The sequence below is a fragment of the Diadema setosum genome, chromosome 2 (assembly GCF_964275005.1).
Source record: "Diadema setosum chromosome 2, eeDiaSeto1, whole genome shotgun sequence".
Taxonomy (NCBI): domain Eukaryota; kingdom Metazoa; phylum Echinodermata; class Echinoidea; order Diadematoida; family Diadematidae; genus Diadema; species Diadema setosum.
Genome location: NC_092686.1, coordinates 7,885,717 through 7,905,339, shown reverse-complemented (window position 1 = coordinate 7,905,339; position 19,623 = coordinate 7,885,717). Strand labels below are relative to the sequence as shown.

Sequence of the window (19,623 nt, the reverse complement as noted above, 5' to 3'; positions counted from 1 at the left end):
GCATGCTATGCTATAAATATATACAGCTGTATTTTGCAGACTCTAACTAATACAATGCAGCATAAACAACTCTGCATTTTAAACACTGGTGATAAAAGAAGCAGAAAATATCTCAATAATATTAAACAGAAAGAAAAAGCATGTTGCAAGCGTCTTTGGGAATATCGCTGGATATTGTCCATACATGTTCATGTGACCACACCTTGTACAATTCACCCTTGAACCAAACTGACATGACTCAAAATAGGACATGAACTGTATCCTGAACATGAAGACATAAATTTATACTGTTGAAAGTGGTATATGATAATGGATGTCAAAACCAAAAAGAAAGAAAAAAGACATTTATGCCCTGCTCTCCAGGTTATTTGTAGTTGCATGATGGAGTGTGCGCCCTCTATAGTTTTACTGGTGAACAGTGTTTTATTTGATGGGTTTTGTGGTGTGCTATACTGCCCTCTTAGAACTCATTTCAGCAAAGCCTCTTGTTTGAGTAAAAAAAAAAAAAAACCCAAACCAAACCAAAAACAAAACAAAAATGGCAAGAATGATATAACATGAGATCAACAAGCTTAAGCAAGCTTATTTCTGAACTGTCGATATTCCTAAGAGGGGGTTAAGAAGTGATAAATCTTGACAACAGAGTGCAACAAAGGTAACATACAAGATGATATAGTCACTTGTGCGTAGCCACTCACTATTGAAAATCACCCCATTTTTTCAAATTATCATATGGCAGTAGGCACCAAGCTTTTCTCTTCTGTGTTACTCTTGTTCATTGCATAAAACTTCAAAACATGTTGCTTCCAAAGTTTAGAAAATAATACATATGCATGCATGTATCTGAGCCCTTCATATCTGTGATACTTTTGAGAGAAAATTCAACCCAGATGAAACAATTCCCTTTAATACAACTAATATCATAAAAGAAAGCAGTTACAATACAGCAGAAATCAATTACAAAATCATGCTGAACTCATGGAAAACAAGCTGATTTTGTTTAGCATAGACACCTGCCCAAGTATACTCTGGACTAGTCTTCAAGGGGTTAATCAGATTGAAAGAGAGCCATGACCATCTAAACTTCAGTGTATCAACTACCATGATATGTGGGCACTACTCCAAACCACTACCCCAGGTTACTTGATCTAGACTTGCTTGGTACTCTTTATTTGCACTGAAATCAGTCAAAATCATTACTTTTCTATGGTTGAAACATTTGTCTTTTCCTTGAGCCACCTCATTGCAAATCATAATGGACATCAACAAAATCCAAACATATCAGAGTCATCAACATGCAAAATAAAAAAAGGAAAAACATTAATTTGAGTGATTTTTAAACACTTAATAAATGCAGAGTACTGCAGAAGGGAGTCACAGTCAAATGACTAAGACATCAAATTGCACATAACCCTGATACTGACATAACTTTGTAACTTTCCCATTTACATGCCATAACTTTGTTCACCAAGCCGCCACTTTTTTTTTTATATGACAGCTGTACTTTGATGAAGCTTTCCACTTTAAGGTAAATCACCTTGAAAATGGAAGGAAACCATCGTGATTTCTCACATATGCCAACTACTTGGGTCACAACAATTGTGTTAAGTTTTTAGTTACCGATTTATTACTAAAGGAAAATGACCAATGGCATACAATTATACAGTGAGAGTTCCTAACTTGAGAAGAACACAAAACATTGAAAATTTATTATTTTCAGGTATTTCATTTTGCGATCACAAATCACCAAAGATGCTTGCAAATGTCTTCTTTAGATTCTTGAACGTGTCCTCTTCCTCTGTGGGGGTCACCCTGGCGGACGAGGAGGCCTGCGATCCCCCTGCAGTGGCGTTCGACGTCGACATCGATGCTAGGCTGCCGGCCGCAGAGGATTTGATGCTGTTGGGTGTGAGGTTGTTGGAAGCGGGCGGGGCCTTCAGCGGGGTCATGGCAGGGGAGGTGGAGGAGGGGGAGTGGGGGGCGGAGCGGGATGTCAGCATATTGGGACTGGTGCTTAGTAACAGGGAGGAGTTGGACTTGGCACTGGAAGAAACATGGAAGAAAGAGAGAAAGAGAGAGAATTTATGGAAGATGCAGTCATCACAATATTGTCAATTTGCTGATGATGGTATATAAAATCCACACACTTAACTGATATGGAATAAAGGACAAATTTCCTCAAGGTTTTGTCACATTTACTTTTTTGTTTTTCATCTTGACTTTACAGAGGAGAATGTTGTCAACTATACTTGACATGGTCTAAGCATTTCAATGGCCATTAGTATTGTCCAAGAAAAATTGTCATACATGTAGCGTTATCATTACTTTTTAACAACAATTGTAAATTATTCCGTATGTACAGCCTAGATAAATAATGACTACAGGAATATACTTATATATTTCCCCAATTATTTTGCCTGTGGTGAGCAACAAGATCAACAAAAAGACAGAAAGACAGACAATTCATATCCTGAAGGTATTTGATAAAGTGACTGAAAGACAAATCAGTTATAAGACCTTGCTTTTCATATTAAAATAATGCCTCCGGCACCACTTCGTGGCGGAGGCATAAAAAGACGTATCTCATGCAGACATAAAGTAATGAAGTTTAAGCACACATGGTCCTCGGTATCATTCTCCCCCCCCCCCCTTTTACTGCATCCTCTCCAACTAATTCTACATTAAATTATGTTGTGGATATTAATTTCAACTTCATAAGTAATCAACAACACCAATATTTGTCTTAAAAAAACAAAAACAAAAACAAAAACACAAATAAAAATCATAGTTGTTAAATTACGAGGAAGGGGTAAAACAGGAAGGGAGATGTTGAATTACTTGATGGAGCTGCGGATGAGAGTGGCGTGCATCTTCTGAATGACGAGGTCTGCTATCAACTTTCTGTCCTCCTCCTGGTTTTCTCCCATCAAGGACATGGAGGAGTCATTGACCTGGGTATAGGTGAAAGTTAAAAGGTCAGAGGTCACACATGTGTGTGAATTTAAGTCTAATAATATCCTATTCAAATCAACATTCTTCATTGAAATCATTTCTAAGATATTTCACAGTTGGATATCACACATAAAGAAAAAAAAAATACTGTAAAGATTTGGTAATTTAAACTTTCATAGTAATTATTAAATGCCATGTGTATGGTCTGACTTCATAGAAAACCATGAAATTGAAGAACATTCAGCTACAGTAAGTTGGAATTAATTGCTCAATTATTGCAGTATATCCTAGAAATTTCTCACTTGATGTCATATAAGAGTAACAAAAATAAATCTTCTCTTGATCACCTAAATTTCAGTCCTTTAAGCCCCTTCTTGATCCCAAGCAACTTTACACCAACACATCAATTATCAAAAATTAAGAGTTGCGAAAAAAATACCTAAATTAAAAACAACATTATAAAAGCAAATTCACCACACTCTGCACTGATAATGCTAAGACAGCATGCAGTGTAATATAACATCATTCAAGGTTATTGAAACGTGATCTAATGCTACTACTACCATCTTGGCTGTAGAATCACTCTCATTTAATCTGTTGAGGTTAACCATGACCTGCACACAGAACCTTGTGTTTACCTCGATGATAAAGTCCTTCCCGTCCTTGGTGTGAATAGCCTCCACTGTGACTATATCCATTCCACCAAAGAGTGAGGCACACTCATCTACCCACAGTTTGAATCTGGAGGGAGGGAATAAAATAATAGTCGTATTTTGGTAGATTATGACCAACAACAACCAACCACACATGTTGCTGCTTCATTTACATTATATGAGTCGGGTGTGACTATGCATCGTAAAATTTGCGGAACATTACCCAGGGTCACACCTGAAAATATATCCTTGGTCTACTGCATGAAATTTTTATTTCTTGTAATTACTGAAAAAGTAATCATTCTTCTTTCTGCAAACTCTTGAGGTGTGGGTGTATTTGATTTTGGCAGTGTGTTCAGCAGCATTTCAAACAGTATATGTTGACCCTTATTATCTAGCTTTAGTAATTTATTTAACAGCTATTTTTCTTCATTTTTCCACCCATGAGGCATATAGACGAATTACATGAAAACTTTGGATAAGATGTCAAAACAGTCAACAATTGTGTGGATACTTTGGAATAAACATTAGAAAGTGCTTTATAATAAATGTGCCAAATAAAAGGCGAGTTTTATCAGATCCTAAACTGCAAAGCTCTGTGAAATAAAAGTGATGTTACATTTGGGATTTTCTATCAGTTCACATATGTCAGTTGATCACAAACATCACAGTTTAATATTACATATTGCTTTAAAGTTGAGGATCTTCACAAATCTGACTTAAGTTGAAGAAGAAGATTGTTTATGTTGAATAATTGACCCATTTTCTGCTCTTTGATTGCTCATTACGAAAGAAAATGTGAGAATAAAGGAGCAGGACCCATGCACAAAGCAAAACGGAACATATATGAGGTGAGCAGAAAACAATGACTTTGTAGGAAGCAAAGCAATAGAATATCATACAAATATTGCCTTTTTGAGGTGTGATGTAACACTTCACATCCCCATGGGAGTTACCTTTCATCAAGGGATCACATTCTCCTGAAGAGCACAGCATTGAAAGAAATTATTGCCTTGAGGGGACAATATAACCCCCACTGGACTGTCAAGTGTTACATTAAAGGACAAGTTCACCTTCATTAACATAAAGGATTAAGAGAATGCAGCAATATTAGTAGAACACATCAGTGAAAGTTTGAGGAAAATTGGACAATCGATGCAAAAGTTATGAATTTTTAAAACTTTTGTGTTGGAACCGCTGGATGAGGAGACTACTTAGGCTCGTGATGTCATATGAGTACAACAGTATAAACAAAATGTAAAGAAAATTCAACATGTTTTCACTTTTTTCGCATAATAAAAGAGCACTTGACATGCCTCTTTCTAAAGGCAATGGGAATAATATTACCCATAACATATGTCAGTAACGAGTCAAGGGAATGTGTACTTTTTTCATAAGATGAAATTTTGTGAAATTCTCTTTATATTTTCCTTATATTGTTGTACGCATGTGACATCATACACTCCAGTAGTCTTCTCATCCAGCGGTTACTGCACAAAAACTTCAAAAATTCATAACTTTTGAACGGATTGTCCGTTTTTTCCTCAAACTTTCAATGATGTGTTCTACTAATATTGCTACATTCTCTCAATCCTTATGTTAATGAAGGTGAACTTTAATAACCCGGTGAGGACGGGCTGATTTTGTTATAACACACATTTCCCACAGACAACTGCCGAGTCTTCAATGGGTTAAAATGATAGACAGAACAACATTTCTTTGCCAATCTGCATAAACACACATCATTTCATGGTAGCCCTGTCAGTAGATGGCCAAATTCTGGAATTATATTACCCGATGTGACATTACTGCTTCCAATATAACAATTTTGATCACAGCTGCCGTAGTTGTATGATTACATTATGACCAATTATTGACCACTATTTATTTAGACCATTTAACATAAACATTTTATTTGGTACTAAGACCGACAGTTAATTTTATCTGGACAGTTTATGTGACATTACTAACTTTGTGCTGCATTTTTTTTTTCCCGGTAAAAATATGACTGTGAATTATGCTTTCTTTCTTCTTTTTTTTTTGCAATGTAAAATGATTACAAGGCTCTTTATTATCAGGCTCAACTATTCTTTCACCAATGTGTTATGAAAACAATAGAAAGCATCAAAATGAGACTGGGAGGGAGAACGTGCAGTGAACAGAATGGCAGACTGCAAGGTGTAGTAGTAAGTCGTGGCATGCGTCCAAGCTGCGTACATCAAGGGACGGTCTAAGATAATGGGTAGGATTCTGTCATTATCCTAGAAGCGCGCAGAGTGGATGGACCCTGGATGGCCACGCTGGCAGTGAGCCAGTCGTACGTTTTGACGAGGGACACAATATCAAGGGACCATTGGAGAAGACTAACTCAGACCAGAAATACGCGAAAGATAGATGAGAGAGAGAGAGAGGAAATGAGAGTAGAATAAAGAAAATAAATGGAAGACTGATCCTGCTGACTGCATCTGAAGCTACAAATGAAGGAGAGCTATTTCATATCTTTGATTTAATTCACCCTGAACAGGCAAGGTAGTACTACAAAGAGTGACAGAAAGCGAGAGCAGAAGGCAAGGTGGTCCAAATGTTTAATTTTCACATTGCTAAAGAAAGTTTGAGCTTAAATGTGTGCACTTCACATGGTCTAACTTGTCTGCTGTAACTACAGCAAATGTAAGAGTCCCGAAAACACCACAGAATGTCGGGTGAGAATGAGAAGGGCATGAAGTTGCCTCTAAACCTATAGTGTTCAAAACAACTTAACACCCTTCTCATTCTCAGCCGACAAAAAATGATGTGGCAAAAAAGATGTGGCAAGTGTAGAGAAGAAGCATAATTAGTTACGAAAGGCATTATGTTGGAGCAAATGAAAAGTGTCAAAAGATGTTCTGATTGTTGCAGAAGTTAAAGTAACAACCTACATGATTTTGCTGGTACATACTCAAGAATATCTACAGAATACACCTAAAAGAAGCAAAAAGTTGTGAGAAACCTACAAGTAATTGATGGTCTACATGTAAAAAAAAAATCCCCAAAAGAATACCCAATAAGAAGCAATAGTGAACAACGGGCAGCTGTGAGTATACTGTCCCTCATCTTTATGGTAACACAGAGAAAGAGAAATGAAGACAGACGAAATGAAAGATGAACGGATAAAAAGGAGAAGAGTGAAGGAAAGAGAGAAAAATGGGTGAAAGGTTGACACAAGATCATGTTGAAATAGTAAAGGATGGAGTGGGTAAATCACGGGCTCTGTATCTTATGAACAAGACTTGAAATCTCAAGGGGGACGGGGGGACTTGTGTCGCTGTATGACTCAACCATTTTCAGCAGGTTGCACACCTAGTACCGCGCAGCGCTTGGTCGAGAACAGAAGGACGGAGTAGCCTACAAAATGACTCAGAGATGGTAAATTAGCACCCGCCAGTAGGCGGGCTAAATTCTGCTCTCTGAATAACACTTTCTGTAATCACTTGCACACTTGTAATTCGATAGTGACAGGCGATAATATATGCCGTGTTGTGCCCTGGCAATGCGTCACAGCTAGACGTCTATGTATTATTTTGGGAAACTATTCTTAAAATATCACAATGCTTTATTTCTTTGTTTTTTCTTCTTTTTTCATATCTAAAAATATGATTTTTAAACAGAACTCAAATAAAGATATGCTGTATGACTAATAGCAATTAACATATTCCAAACTGTTCCATAAGATTTATCAATGCACAGCCACACCCATACATTCCCATAGGAGCAAATGACATGTGCTAGCTTTTGGTAACTTTTTGCGAATTAAAGTATGCTTAGTATTTCCTAGTACACCATATTTCAAATTACACAGGATTATTCAGTCCATAAATAATGACAGACATCTTGCTTTAGGTGGCTCCTTTGATAATGTGGAGTTGCAGTCCAACTTGGTATTGGCTTTAAACAGAAAATTATTTATTTTTTCTATATAAATGTAGAAATGATGCATGGCAATAGCTAGTGGCTGAAAGTAAGATGGATGCGATCAAAAATTGATAAACAAGTCCTTGTATGTTGTGATTAGCTGAATAAAAACAGGAACACAGCCCTAGCATAATTAGGGGAATCCAATAATACACTGTATCCTCTATGATGAAAGTTAATCATGCTGAAGCAGCTTTAAAATCACCCAGCCTCCCCCGTCCCCCCAAAAAGAGGAACATAATTTGAACTCTTTACCTCTCATAAAGTAAGTACTTTCCTATTTGAATGCTGAACAATGAGGGGCTGTATATTTTTAAAGTTCGGCAAAAGAAATGACCATGAGACCTGCACACAACACTCCTTGTAAAGTGATATAGGAATATGAATCAAAATACAATAAAAAAAAACAAAACAACTTTTTACCGGCAATGACTTGCATGCTATCATCAAATAATTATGGACAGTCATTAAAACTACGTGTAAAATAAACTTGACTTGTTCCCTGCTAAATTTCCAAATTCCAATAGACTTTGTACTATCACAGTGCCATCCAGGTTTTCTACTTCAATGGACTATTACATAACCATGATTGAACTTTCACCTTCAAACAAAGTTTAACAGGTAGACATGGATACAATCCCAGTGGCTAATGATTGAAAAAAAGAATCAGTTTACAGTGAATGCACAGAAAAAATCACATGAAAAATACAAACATATACAAAAATCTGTTAGCCATTTTTTTTGTGTGGTCATAGTGTGTCTTTCTGCTGTACAGAGTGTGGCGAGTGTTTTTATTCCTCTGCCTATAATCGCAGACAAGTATAAGCTTACTTTACCCGTGTTGCATCTGATAGTTTGTGACACTGGTGTCGTCCCCTCTGTAAGTAATTTAATATCAGACCTAGATGTCTGGACCACAGTTTTTAGAAGTGCTAGTCTTTAGTCTAACTCCATGTCTGTTGAGTCGTCAGAAGAAGAACAACAGTGGGGTCATGTAAAGGTCATCATGTGGCTGGAATTATACAACTTACTGGCTGTCGGGTCTTACGCTTGTTGATGACACATAGACAGGCGAGATAATTTGCTGGCTTATTGAATGTGACTGCCGCGACAAACCGTCAAAAGGTCACATGGGAGAATGCTAAGTAAATGGGCAAACATTCAATCACGGTATGCACTTCATATATTTCAAAATATTCGATGAGTGGTTTTTTTTTTTTTGTGTGTGTGTATGAAATCACCTCTTTCATATTTTATAACTTTAAGATGAGGGCTTTTTGTTATTTTAAGAAACATTGTATTTGAACATTTCCTAGGGATTTCTTTTCTTTTGTTTTCAAATCATCATAACTCCAGTAAAGTGAAAACCATGGGAATCTCTGTTGCTCTGCTTTTGGCAAGATTCAGATGGTGAGAAAGCCCCTAAGCAATGCCCAGAAAATATAATGAAAAAGCAACAAATGCATGCCTCATATTAACATCCTTTCTACATAGAATTATTTCTATCCCTTCTAAAAAGCAAATTAACAATTTCCCATCAAGGATATAATAGACACTGCATTGTATAATGTGTCACAGCTGACAATATCTTATTTGTGTCGCTAATGTCTACAAATCTCAGTTGGGACACAAAAGTTGCAGAAATAAAACGTAACATGTGTGGTAGCCTAAATGCAGTGATGAGGAAGAAATAACACCTACCTGTCTGTCATAGCGATCTGTTCAACCACAGATGATCCTGTGTTTGCCTTCCAGTTGCCAGATATGGAGGTCCTCCTGGATTTGACAAGAAATGAAATGTTAAATGAAATGTTTTTAACTTGAAAAAACTTTGAACAGCATGGTCCACAATGCAGTTGTGGTTCGTTATTTCAAAGGTTCATAATTCCAAAAATGACATAAGATTTGTTATTGCAAAGGTTCATTCATTTGAAAATGAGATGAGTTTCATTATTCTAAAAGTTTGTAAATCCAAAAGTGAAAAAGTTTGTAAATTAGAAGGTTCATTAGTATGCACCATTTATTTATTCATTTATTTATTATTATTATTATTTTATTAATGAACCATATTCATTTTTTCATGAACAAACCTTTGGAACAATAAATCTTTCATTATTTTGAATTTAGCAACCTTTGGGATAATGAACTTTTTTTTCAAAATCAACCACCACTAAAACAATTAATTCATTAAAGCACAAAACTAAAACACATTATATTCATGTGGTATGATTCAAATGTTCTTTCTGTGGCAGAAAGTTTCATTTTCAAGACAACATGTTCTAGATTCATTCTCCTTGTCTTGGTGTTGCATTGAAGACACATGCTTCTTGTCATCTTCTTCTCTTGTGACCATGACCCTGTTGGGACCCGTGACAACTTGTGATACCTAATTCCTTGTTTCATTCTCCTTTTACAGAAGTAATCCTGCCTTTCTGTTGTCAGTTTAAAATTCTTTTCCTGCTTTCCCCTTCCTCTTGTGTTAGCATGTTAATCTGAATGTCAAGTTCAATCTCTTCTTTTCCTCCAAGTTTCTCACTTCTCATTGCATTAACTTAGAACTTATCTTCAGTCATTCTGTGTTCATCTTTCTATTTTTTTCCTAAGATACCTGTTGCAGTTTCATGTTTGAAGTGTTGTTTTTTTTTTCCATGTAAGGCTGAATGAGGTATATGGAATATTGTGTTGGTTTTCATTTCATAGACTAGAGATAAAAAGTGCAACCAAAGATAAGTAGACACATAATATAGATGAAGAAATAAATAGATCGATAAGGGGGGAGGGGGGTAGAGAGGGAACCCTTTTTATCCAAATGCATACAAGCATACTTACATAACTGACAACACTGCACAGTTACCAAATATTTCAAAATGACTTACATTGATGAAGGTAGCACCTTGCATATCCTCAATTTTAATAAAATCTACAAATCTCTACCTAAAGTGGTGTAAAGAATTAAACAGGTATCTGCTAAAGTCCTTCATTTAACAATCTCCTCACTAGGCAACATGAAGTGGCAAGTGTTCTGCAAGTTGAACATTCCAGAAACAAATTCATATTGCCCTTAATATGAAATTGATACCATTTTCCACTTAGTTGTGATTTGATTGATATGTTCATGAATTGAGTTGGGTTTCAATAAGCCTACGAACTGTCTGAATGGAAAGAGGTTTACCCTCTCCCACAAAGTGGATCTACTCGCTTCAATATGACGCAGATCTATGCAGAAAATCTGGGGCATGCAGCTATCTGGTGAACAGGAGCGAGATTTATGCGGGCTGTCTTGTCACAGCCAGCCGCCCACTTGAAGGTGATCTTGATGTAGACTGTTCTTGACAGGCCTGTCGAGGGAGCTGTTCATGTTTGATTACCCGACTCGGAGTCTAATTGACTATTTAGTGTGTCGTAAGTTGAAGGACACCAGCGAGCATGCTGTCATGGTGGATCTATCACTCAAGCTACACACCCATCGTTAATTATCACCTGGCATATTTCCAGGAACACAAATGAAGTTACAAAACCTAATAACGATCGACATTATGGTATTAAAAAAAAATAAACAAATGTTTTATTATTGTTATTTTTGGTGTGACAGGATTAACTGTAATGAATATGTCGTCAGCTGAGAACCAGAAGGGTGCTACTGTGTTCTAAGATTTGAGCATAAATAAAAGCAAAACAATCAATTTTCACGAAATAAACAGTTTATTCAATCAAAAGCGGATAGATTTATAAACATTGTTCCAAATATAGGGTAATATAGCACCCTTGTTGTTTTGATTTGCAACATTTTATTGAAAAAGAAAATAATGTAAAATTGACACCATTACGTAGAGGAGATCGAGCTCTACAATATGATACCAACAATTCAATACCCTCAAAACTGCAATAAAGCCCTTCTGGTTCTCAGCCAATGATATGTCCTGTAAAATAAATCACTGACAAAATTGTTAACCATATGACTTTCACGATATTTCCAAGAACAGTTTAAAGAAGTGGCACAAGCCTCTTGAGATGCACCTAAAAAAAAGAGAAACAAATGACAAAAATTAATAAATATTTTTTTTTTTTTTCTGGACACATTGTTTAGACAATATGCATCCTGTGCACTGAATCACTGCTGAAGCTGTTGTGAAAGTGGATTTCCAAAGATTCTGTGGTAAGAATTCTTGGAAGTGTTCAAAACTTTGTCTTCTCACTGTAATCCTCTGATTTAAACCTCATTCAGTCAGTGATTCACATCTAAACACTCAAATAACTGGATTAAACTGGGTTAACATTTCAGAAAGAAGGGATAAATCTAAACAATAGCCCACAAAGACAACAAGAAGTTTGGCATGAATTTAAACAGTCTAAAGTAATTTTGCAGATATGCTGAAGAAGGAAGCTAAAGAAGTTTAAATGTACAGTTATTGAGTATTTCAAAAGTTCTTCTCTGGGGAACATTTTTTTAGAGGCAACCTATAACTGGCCCTTGACAACTGTGTGACATCTGTCTTCATGGTACGATGTACAAGGTTTTGTTATTTTCTTATTGCAATGTAATTGAGAAACAATGGATGATTCAACACTCCCCTCATTATCTCATCTAAACATTTCAGGTCCAATTATGCCCGAGTGATGTAGACGCGGCCTCTCCGAGTCGGGATCTATCCTTCGGGGGAAAGAGATGTCTCCTCCGTATGCCCCAAAGTGGGTGAATTCACTTAACTTTGAGCTCACTGTGGTAAAATATAAGATGTAAGGCTGCATGGCTACCTATTGCAGTCGCATACCTGCCAGGTGTTCTTGTCAAAATTGCTTAATCACCGCAAGCATTGTCTTGCCAGGACAAACACGCAGATTTATATGACAGTGATTTCTGCAAAATATTTCTTCTGATATGTCAGGGGAGATGGATTCATTGTTTATGAGTTTCCAATATTTGTGTCTACCTATCAGCCAAAGAATAACCAAGATTTGTCTGCAATATGGAAAACTGTAGTTTTTGAGTCTTGGAGACATGTCTGAGACCAGCCGGAGATGAGAAAAAGTCTCCAAAAAAATGACATGTCTGATTCTCTTGTGACTACCTGGAGACCAGACTAGTCTCCAAGAGACATCACAGAGACATCTTCATGACCACTCTGTGACCAGGGAGACTCGAGTCACCACCAGGTCGTTACCTTGTCTTCAAGCCAATGAGATACCCACTTTACCCTTCAAGTTCCATAACTACATATCTGTGGTTTGGTGAAAGAGCTGAAGGACTGGTTCAAATTGGTTCAGGAGCTTGAAGAATGATAAACACATGCAAAAAAAAAAAAATGATGAGAAAAAAAATACATCCAACCAGCATGCTGCCTCCTCTTCTGCCAGAAACTTGTCAAGATTTATCTACAGATTCAGAGAAAAGCAATGAATAGCACGCTAATCATTTAACCTAGATACTTCTACTGCACTTTGGCAGAGACTTTAGAGTTAGACCTGACCAGCAGAATAGCAATTGTGTGCATGAAATGGCAAGACTGGAGATTCAGCAACATTTCATAAGGTCTGTATAATTTGTTTACCGGGTAATGTGCCATGGTGTAAACCCCCTGTGTGCCACATTATTCTGAGACAGCAATGTAGTCATGGATTTGAAAAACATGCTGTTTTTCAAATCTATGTAACTTTTGTACTGCAGTATATTGTGTTACCCTGTACATGTACTGAGCAAAGTTGTAGAGAAAATGCAGAGCTTTGCTTGAATGTAAATTGCATGACAAATCTAAATGCTACATAATTGTAGAGACATGACTTTTGCACACAAAACAGTGACAGAAACTTAGAATTTACTCTTAAATCCAGTGCGGAACACCACTTGATAGTCAATCACCACGTAAAATACAATTAGCTACATGCAACAGGACTAGAAGGGTGAGAAATGCTTTCATTGCACTGTGTCATTTTGCGATTTATGGATCAGTTTGAGCAGGTTGTGCTTTTGAGCAGAATATGCGAACTTGGCACGCTGTCGACTGAGTCAGACATGCGAATGTGGCACATAAAGAGTTAAAAGAGAGTCGAGTTTCACACTAAGGTTTCTTTGTTATAATGTTAATCAAAGATGCTTTTCTCACAAAATCTACTGATCACTCTCATGTGATGATTTTTATTTTTGTTGTCAATAATGACTCAGAAATTACCAACTGCGATTATGATTCTGTCATCATGATTACATCGAGGGAGTCGTATTAAAAGCCCAGGACCACAGTGTGGCTGTCTTCACGTGCAACGGAATTGATAGCATCTCGCGGAACAAACAAAAATACAACATTCAGGATAAATCACAGCATGAATAGAAATGACACAGCATCTGATTCATTGTCATAAAATTTTTTTTTTCCCCCATGGAGCAATTGGATGATAACATATGCACGAGGATGATGCACAAAAAAAAGAAGCAAATTCACAAAAGAAAAAAAAAAAGGTTATTTTAATACCGCAAGGGCAAAAATGCAACTTTTGAAAAGTCATACAAATTTTTGTGAAAGTGCTACACAACTGCATCAAATGCCACGCTCAGATCAATGTCAGAAAAGTTGTTGACCAGGACTAGATTATCATTTTTATTTCTTCTTTTTTTTTTTTTAATTTTGCATGAGGTCTGTGATGATATTTTGCAATAAGAATGCTTGGTGCTGAGAAGTCTTGATGTTTGCCACTTATCTTCCACCTGATGTTTGGATTCCTCCCTGCGGCCACACCCTATATGTGCAACTAGCCACTCAGACTTTTGTTGCAGCGTCACTGTAACTGTGTGCAGCAGACTGGTGGAAAGCAAACTGGGTGAATGCATTATGGTGGCAAAAAAACCTTGTGCTTAAAGTAGTGTCGCAACTGTGCAAATTTTCTTTGCAGTGCGACTGGAAAACTTAAACATTTCAATTTTGAATATATTTTGATATTTCCCCAATGCAAATGGGCCTCTCAGGGTGCGTTTGAGTGCTCTAGTATACTAAAGCGAACTGTACCCATGCCAGAGGAGCGCTCGAATGCTGTACCGTACCGTGTACGGTAAGTGTTCCGTACTGTATGGTCACGGTACCGAGCCAAAAATGGACCACTTCCCGATGTGCTCCAAAAGGGTACCAAAAGCTCAACAAAAGTTTGCACGTGAGAATGCGCATAACATGCAGATACGTCATACTGCAAAGAGTTTTATATTCTCTTTGTTTGGGACATATGTAAGTAGTTTAAGAGTGCCAGGTGAATGACCCTTTTGCTACAAAATGCTTGACCCCCTCTAAAAATAACGCATGAGGTACGCTTTCTCAACAAAGCGCTTGAATGCTCCAAATCTGGCACAGTTCAGAATGGTACGCTTAAGTTCAGTTCGCTTTGGTTCACTTTAGAGTGCTGGAATGCACCCTAACACTTCTATTCCCTGCCTCTCCTAACTCCTCCATTTCCCACCCCTCCTCACTCAAGGAAAGAGAACACAGGAAGTGATGGTGTGATGAGCTCAATTGGGTCCGATGTATTCCACCAGTGAGATGTAAGTGGACAAAAAAAAAGATGCAATTCTTGTTTCCAATGAAATTACATTACAGCTCACTGTTTTCATGTTTGGCAGTTGCCATGGATATATAACTTCATTAGCACCAACAGACAGCCTTAGCCAGAAAAAGAATTGGCCTCACCGGCAGAGCTGGAACCAATGTGGAAAAAATAAAGGGGAAGTAGGAGAAAAAATGGTGGAGCAAAACCTGTGTGTAAAGACCATCCAAAGGAGATATAAAAGTGGTCTCTGTGAGCAGGTAGTCCTTATAAGAGTGCCAAAGTGATGTCATAGCCATTCATCGCCATGGAAACTGGTTCTAAACAACCTCACTGGCCCAATGCTACCCATGCTCACACCTGCCTCTTATCAACGTGATGATAAAAGACTGTAACATCATCACTTCTATCACTCTATAGACAGGTTCAATACCATGCAAAATGATTTTGCATGGGGACATAGTATGTTATAGTCTGAATGGACAGGCAGTATTTTACTGAAAAGTGGTCACTGAAGCATCTTTGACCGTGTACATAAAATGCAAAATGTGAAATTTTTATAATCCTTGCTGCTGTGAGTCTCCCCTCGCACTTCTTACCAATTCTGCAAGCCTATAAAAGTGATGGAGCCCTCACGGTTCATGATGATAATGAGTAAGAACTTTTACTGTGTGGCAATGCAAATTCTCTTCTTCAAGCTACAGAAAGGCACTGTAAACTCCAGAGCAACGCAAAAATGGGCTAAGTGTCTGAATTGGTGCTTTAGAAATCAACACATAAATCTGATGGATACCATTGCTATCTTTTCCATTTTTGTTATCGTTGTTGTTGCAACCATACAAGTTTTCTGTTGTCTCGCTTCTGGGGATAATGTAAACATAAATAAACTTAGAATCATACTTGCAGGGATCTACCCGCTCAAATTAGCAGCAATTCCGTATGGTTTTCCTCTCTGTCTTTCTTGCTCAAACCTGAGCAACATGTATCTGAGCATCGCACAGGTGGAGGAAAGCGACCTACTGTCTACGAACTAGGCTACTGTACGTGGCCCCCGTGCATCACTGAGAGGGGGAGAAAGAGAAAGATGGAAGAGATGAAACTCGTCGGTCCCTGGGAAACTTGTCGAGAGAAGGGGGTTCCTAATTAGATGAGAGGGGTGTAGATGCTCATCCCCATGCCACCTGCAGCTGGGTTTCACTCATCATGAATTAACACCCAGCTATTGTCTGACCTTGTCCAGGTGAGAAGAAGTAGGGGGGGGGGGATCCCCAGATATTTCACAATGATGATGGGGCAATATACATTATACAGAAGGAATAAAAGATGTGAGAGAACGGGATAGAGAGAGAGGGAGGGAGAATGGAAATTCTTGATATTTTACAATGATGACAGGGACATACTTTTATCAAAAAGGATGGAAAGTGTGAGAGAATGAGAAAGAGGAAGGGGAAGTAAGAAAGAAAGAGAGAGAGAGAGAGAGAGAGAGAGAGAGGAGAACAGCAGATATACAAAAAAAATGGAGGACTGTGTTACAAATAAAGAAAGGAAAACACAGACAGAAATTGGAAGAGAGAGGGAGGGAGAGAGGGAGAGTGAGCCACACATACAAACCTTATGCTAGAGCTGATTCAACAGAATGAAGGGGCGGGGTGCCAACTACACCCACACAGTACCTGGGAATAATCCCACGCCCAAACTGCATTTTGTTTATGGGAGTTGGCGACAGGGAGATTATGAATTCATGGGCATGTATCTGATGCTGACAATGATTAAGAAGATATACACTTCCTCTAATCTTTCAAAAAAAAAAAGAAGAAAGCTATGAGGGAAATTTACAAATATACTTGATATATGTAGGTCATAAAAGGTTGCAATGCATGATTGATTTCCAGGGGCGGATCTAGCTTTTTATAAAGGAGGGGGTTGGAGGCGGTATTGCGAGGGAGCGTAGCGACCGAGCCCGAGCGAGGGGGGGGGGGGGTTGCAACCCCCCAACCCCCCCTCTAGATCCGCTTCTGATTTCCATGTTTTGATATTTTCCCCTTACTTTTGCATCATCCAGCAAAGTACTAATTTATTTCTTCCTTTGCCCAGATCATCCATGCTTTCTGCAATTATCAGATTAGAATTTTCATGTGGCAAGGGAAGATTATGTCAAAACAAAGCAATGGAAAGAAAGCAGAAGATCAGAGACAATTTAATGGAAAATTGATGAATGTGACAAAAATCATGATTGAATGTGGTCATTCCATCACAACAACATGTCAAGGGGGAAAATGAACTAAAAGCAGTTTTCATTATATGTGACCGTGCATCACAAAACGAACAAAAAGTCGCACACAGTGATTTTGTGTGAGGACTGAAAATAGGTGAAATGGGTCAACCTAACCAATCTTGAGTTTTCCATATCTTATGAAAGAGCAAGTCTTTTTCGATTATATTAAAGTTTGGGATCATTTCAGCAGTTTTTCTTGAACACTTTTTGGTGGAATAGTGTGATTAGGTGTGTCTCATATAACCCTCTTCTCACTTCTTAAAAATCCTGTCCTTACTCTTCACTTTCAACTCCAATAACTTTGAAAAGAATAATGCTACTGCTTTGAAAGTTGGCATTAATCATCTACAGAATGTGTTACTAAAGCATATTTAATTTCAGCTTAATCTGATAATCTCTTCATTGTTGTTGCTCCAGTGGTCAACATCCTGTTTTTTGTTCCATTCATCCCTAAGCTAGCATGGCTTGGTAAAGATTATGTGCTTGAATACACCCTGTACTTCAGAGCCTGTTTTCTCAGTTCACACTTTCCAGAGTGTGTCCTTTCTTTCCCATATTTAGATATATAGGTTAGGAGAGTTCATTTGAATTGAGTTATACATCATTTTGAAGCTTAGGGTGTGCTCTTTCAGAATCTGCTCTTAACTAAAAATCCATGTCTTGGTGACTTTTTGTTGGTTTTGTGATGCAGGGTCACATATATACATGTATTTTTTTTTTTTACTTTATCTACCCACACCTGTGTTCCCCTTTTAATTAGCCTGTTTCCTTTTATCCATGAATTCCTAATCTCTAGTTGTTTGATTTCTTTTTCTGTCATCAAATCAGAGGTAACTTATATTGCTCATCATTTGAAAACAAGGAAATCTCTCGAATCAAAAGCTGTAACATACAATATGTACATCACACTGAAATGACAAAAACATATAAAACTACATCCCAACTGATCCTTACATCATATCTATTTTTCAGACATGGTGTAATGCCGTACTCAAAGATGCAAGATTCACTTTTCCCAATAAAACCCAATGGTGAGACCTATGAGACTGGAAGCTGTTTATCACTACTATCATGATTAACAGTGATATAAGATGCAGGGTGTATATATTCTATACAGCAGAATTGCATTAGAATTTCATTTCCCTTCTGATTGAATACAAACATTTTTTTTTTTTGTGCTCACAATGCTGTCAGTATGATAGCATAAATACCAGTTACTTACCCAGCACTGCTCAGTTACAGTATTCTGAACAGCCTTTTCCCAGCCTTAGTCACTGAAAACCACAAGATTCTCAAAACATAAGCTCACGTGTTGTGGCATATGGGATAGACCTTGAATTGGTCTATGGATTATTGTTAAAAACAACATCAGTGTATTGTCCTCCAAAGATAGAGCCTTGCATTGGCCTATAGCAAAGTGCATGTGCCATGTTGATTGGGATCTTTCTTTCATCATACTAATGATTAATTTTTAAGATAATTGTTATAAACTACATACAATTTTATATGACATATCAATGATTCCAATGTTGTTGATTTTTTTTTTCCTGTGGTGATCACAAAAAGACAAGTAACATGGTACAAATTCTACACAGAGAAATAAACCTGGCAAATAACACCAGTTTGAATACAAAGTGTTATGACTACAAAAGCGCTAGCCATCTTGCAAGTTCATTGCACTGTCGTATGATACATTGATACTTATCTTTTGTCAGATGATATTTGAATCTGTTTTTAGCAAGCAATTGTTACAAAACTTATTTTTCTGAAAAAAAAAATGCTCCTTTGTTTTTCCTTTAATCTTCATGGCATTGAAGGTACAGCCAACTGTTAGTGCTTTCTTGGGAAGATGTGAACATATGCCATGATATTGGAGTCAAGGGCAAAGTAAACATGTTAAACAAGCTTTATGTGGGCAACTGTTGATTTTGTTCGCCTCTTTCATTGTTTTCTAACACCGCAACAGCTATAAACACGCATCATCCAAAAAGAATCAGCATAGTCTTAATTCAGGGAGATGTATGAAATCTTGCACTGGAGTAATTAGTAGCTACTGAAATAATTATGTCCTTTTGGTCTCTATGTCCTTATGATGACAAATTTTATATCAGACTTGACTGTTTCGTAGCCATCTATTAGTGTGTACATGATTCTGTATCAAACTTTGATATTTCTTTGACACCGTAATACTGTCCTGCAAGATTTTTGCAATCCTCAAACATACACACATGTAGGTTTCTTGACAAAGGCCTACTGAAAAGCAAAACTTCA

At 37.4% G+C, this 19,623-nt stretch overlaps 1 protein-coding gene across 1 annotated transcript in view; it reads right to left on the bottom strand.

Annotated features, from left to right (window-relative positions):
- Positions 1-1,736: 1,736 nt before the first annotated feature.
- The window catches only part of LOC140238092 (synapsin-like), a 39,508-nt gene continuing 21,621 nt past the window's right edge, over positions 1,737-19,623 (bottom strand). Inside the window, exons 5-8 of the mRNA XM_072318021.1 lie at positions 9,258-9,332; positions 3,591-3,693; positions 2,839-2,951; positions 1,737-2,043 (exon numbers count right to left, since the gene is read on the bottom strand). Coding sequence (XP_072174122.1) covers positions 1,737-2,043; positions 2,839-2,951; positions 3,591-3,693; positions 9,258-9,332 — 598 coding nt within the window. The remainder of the gene's footprint in view (positions 2,044-2,838; positions 2,952-3,590; positions 3,694-9,257; positions 9,333-19,623) is intronic.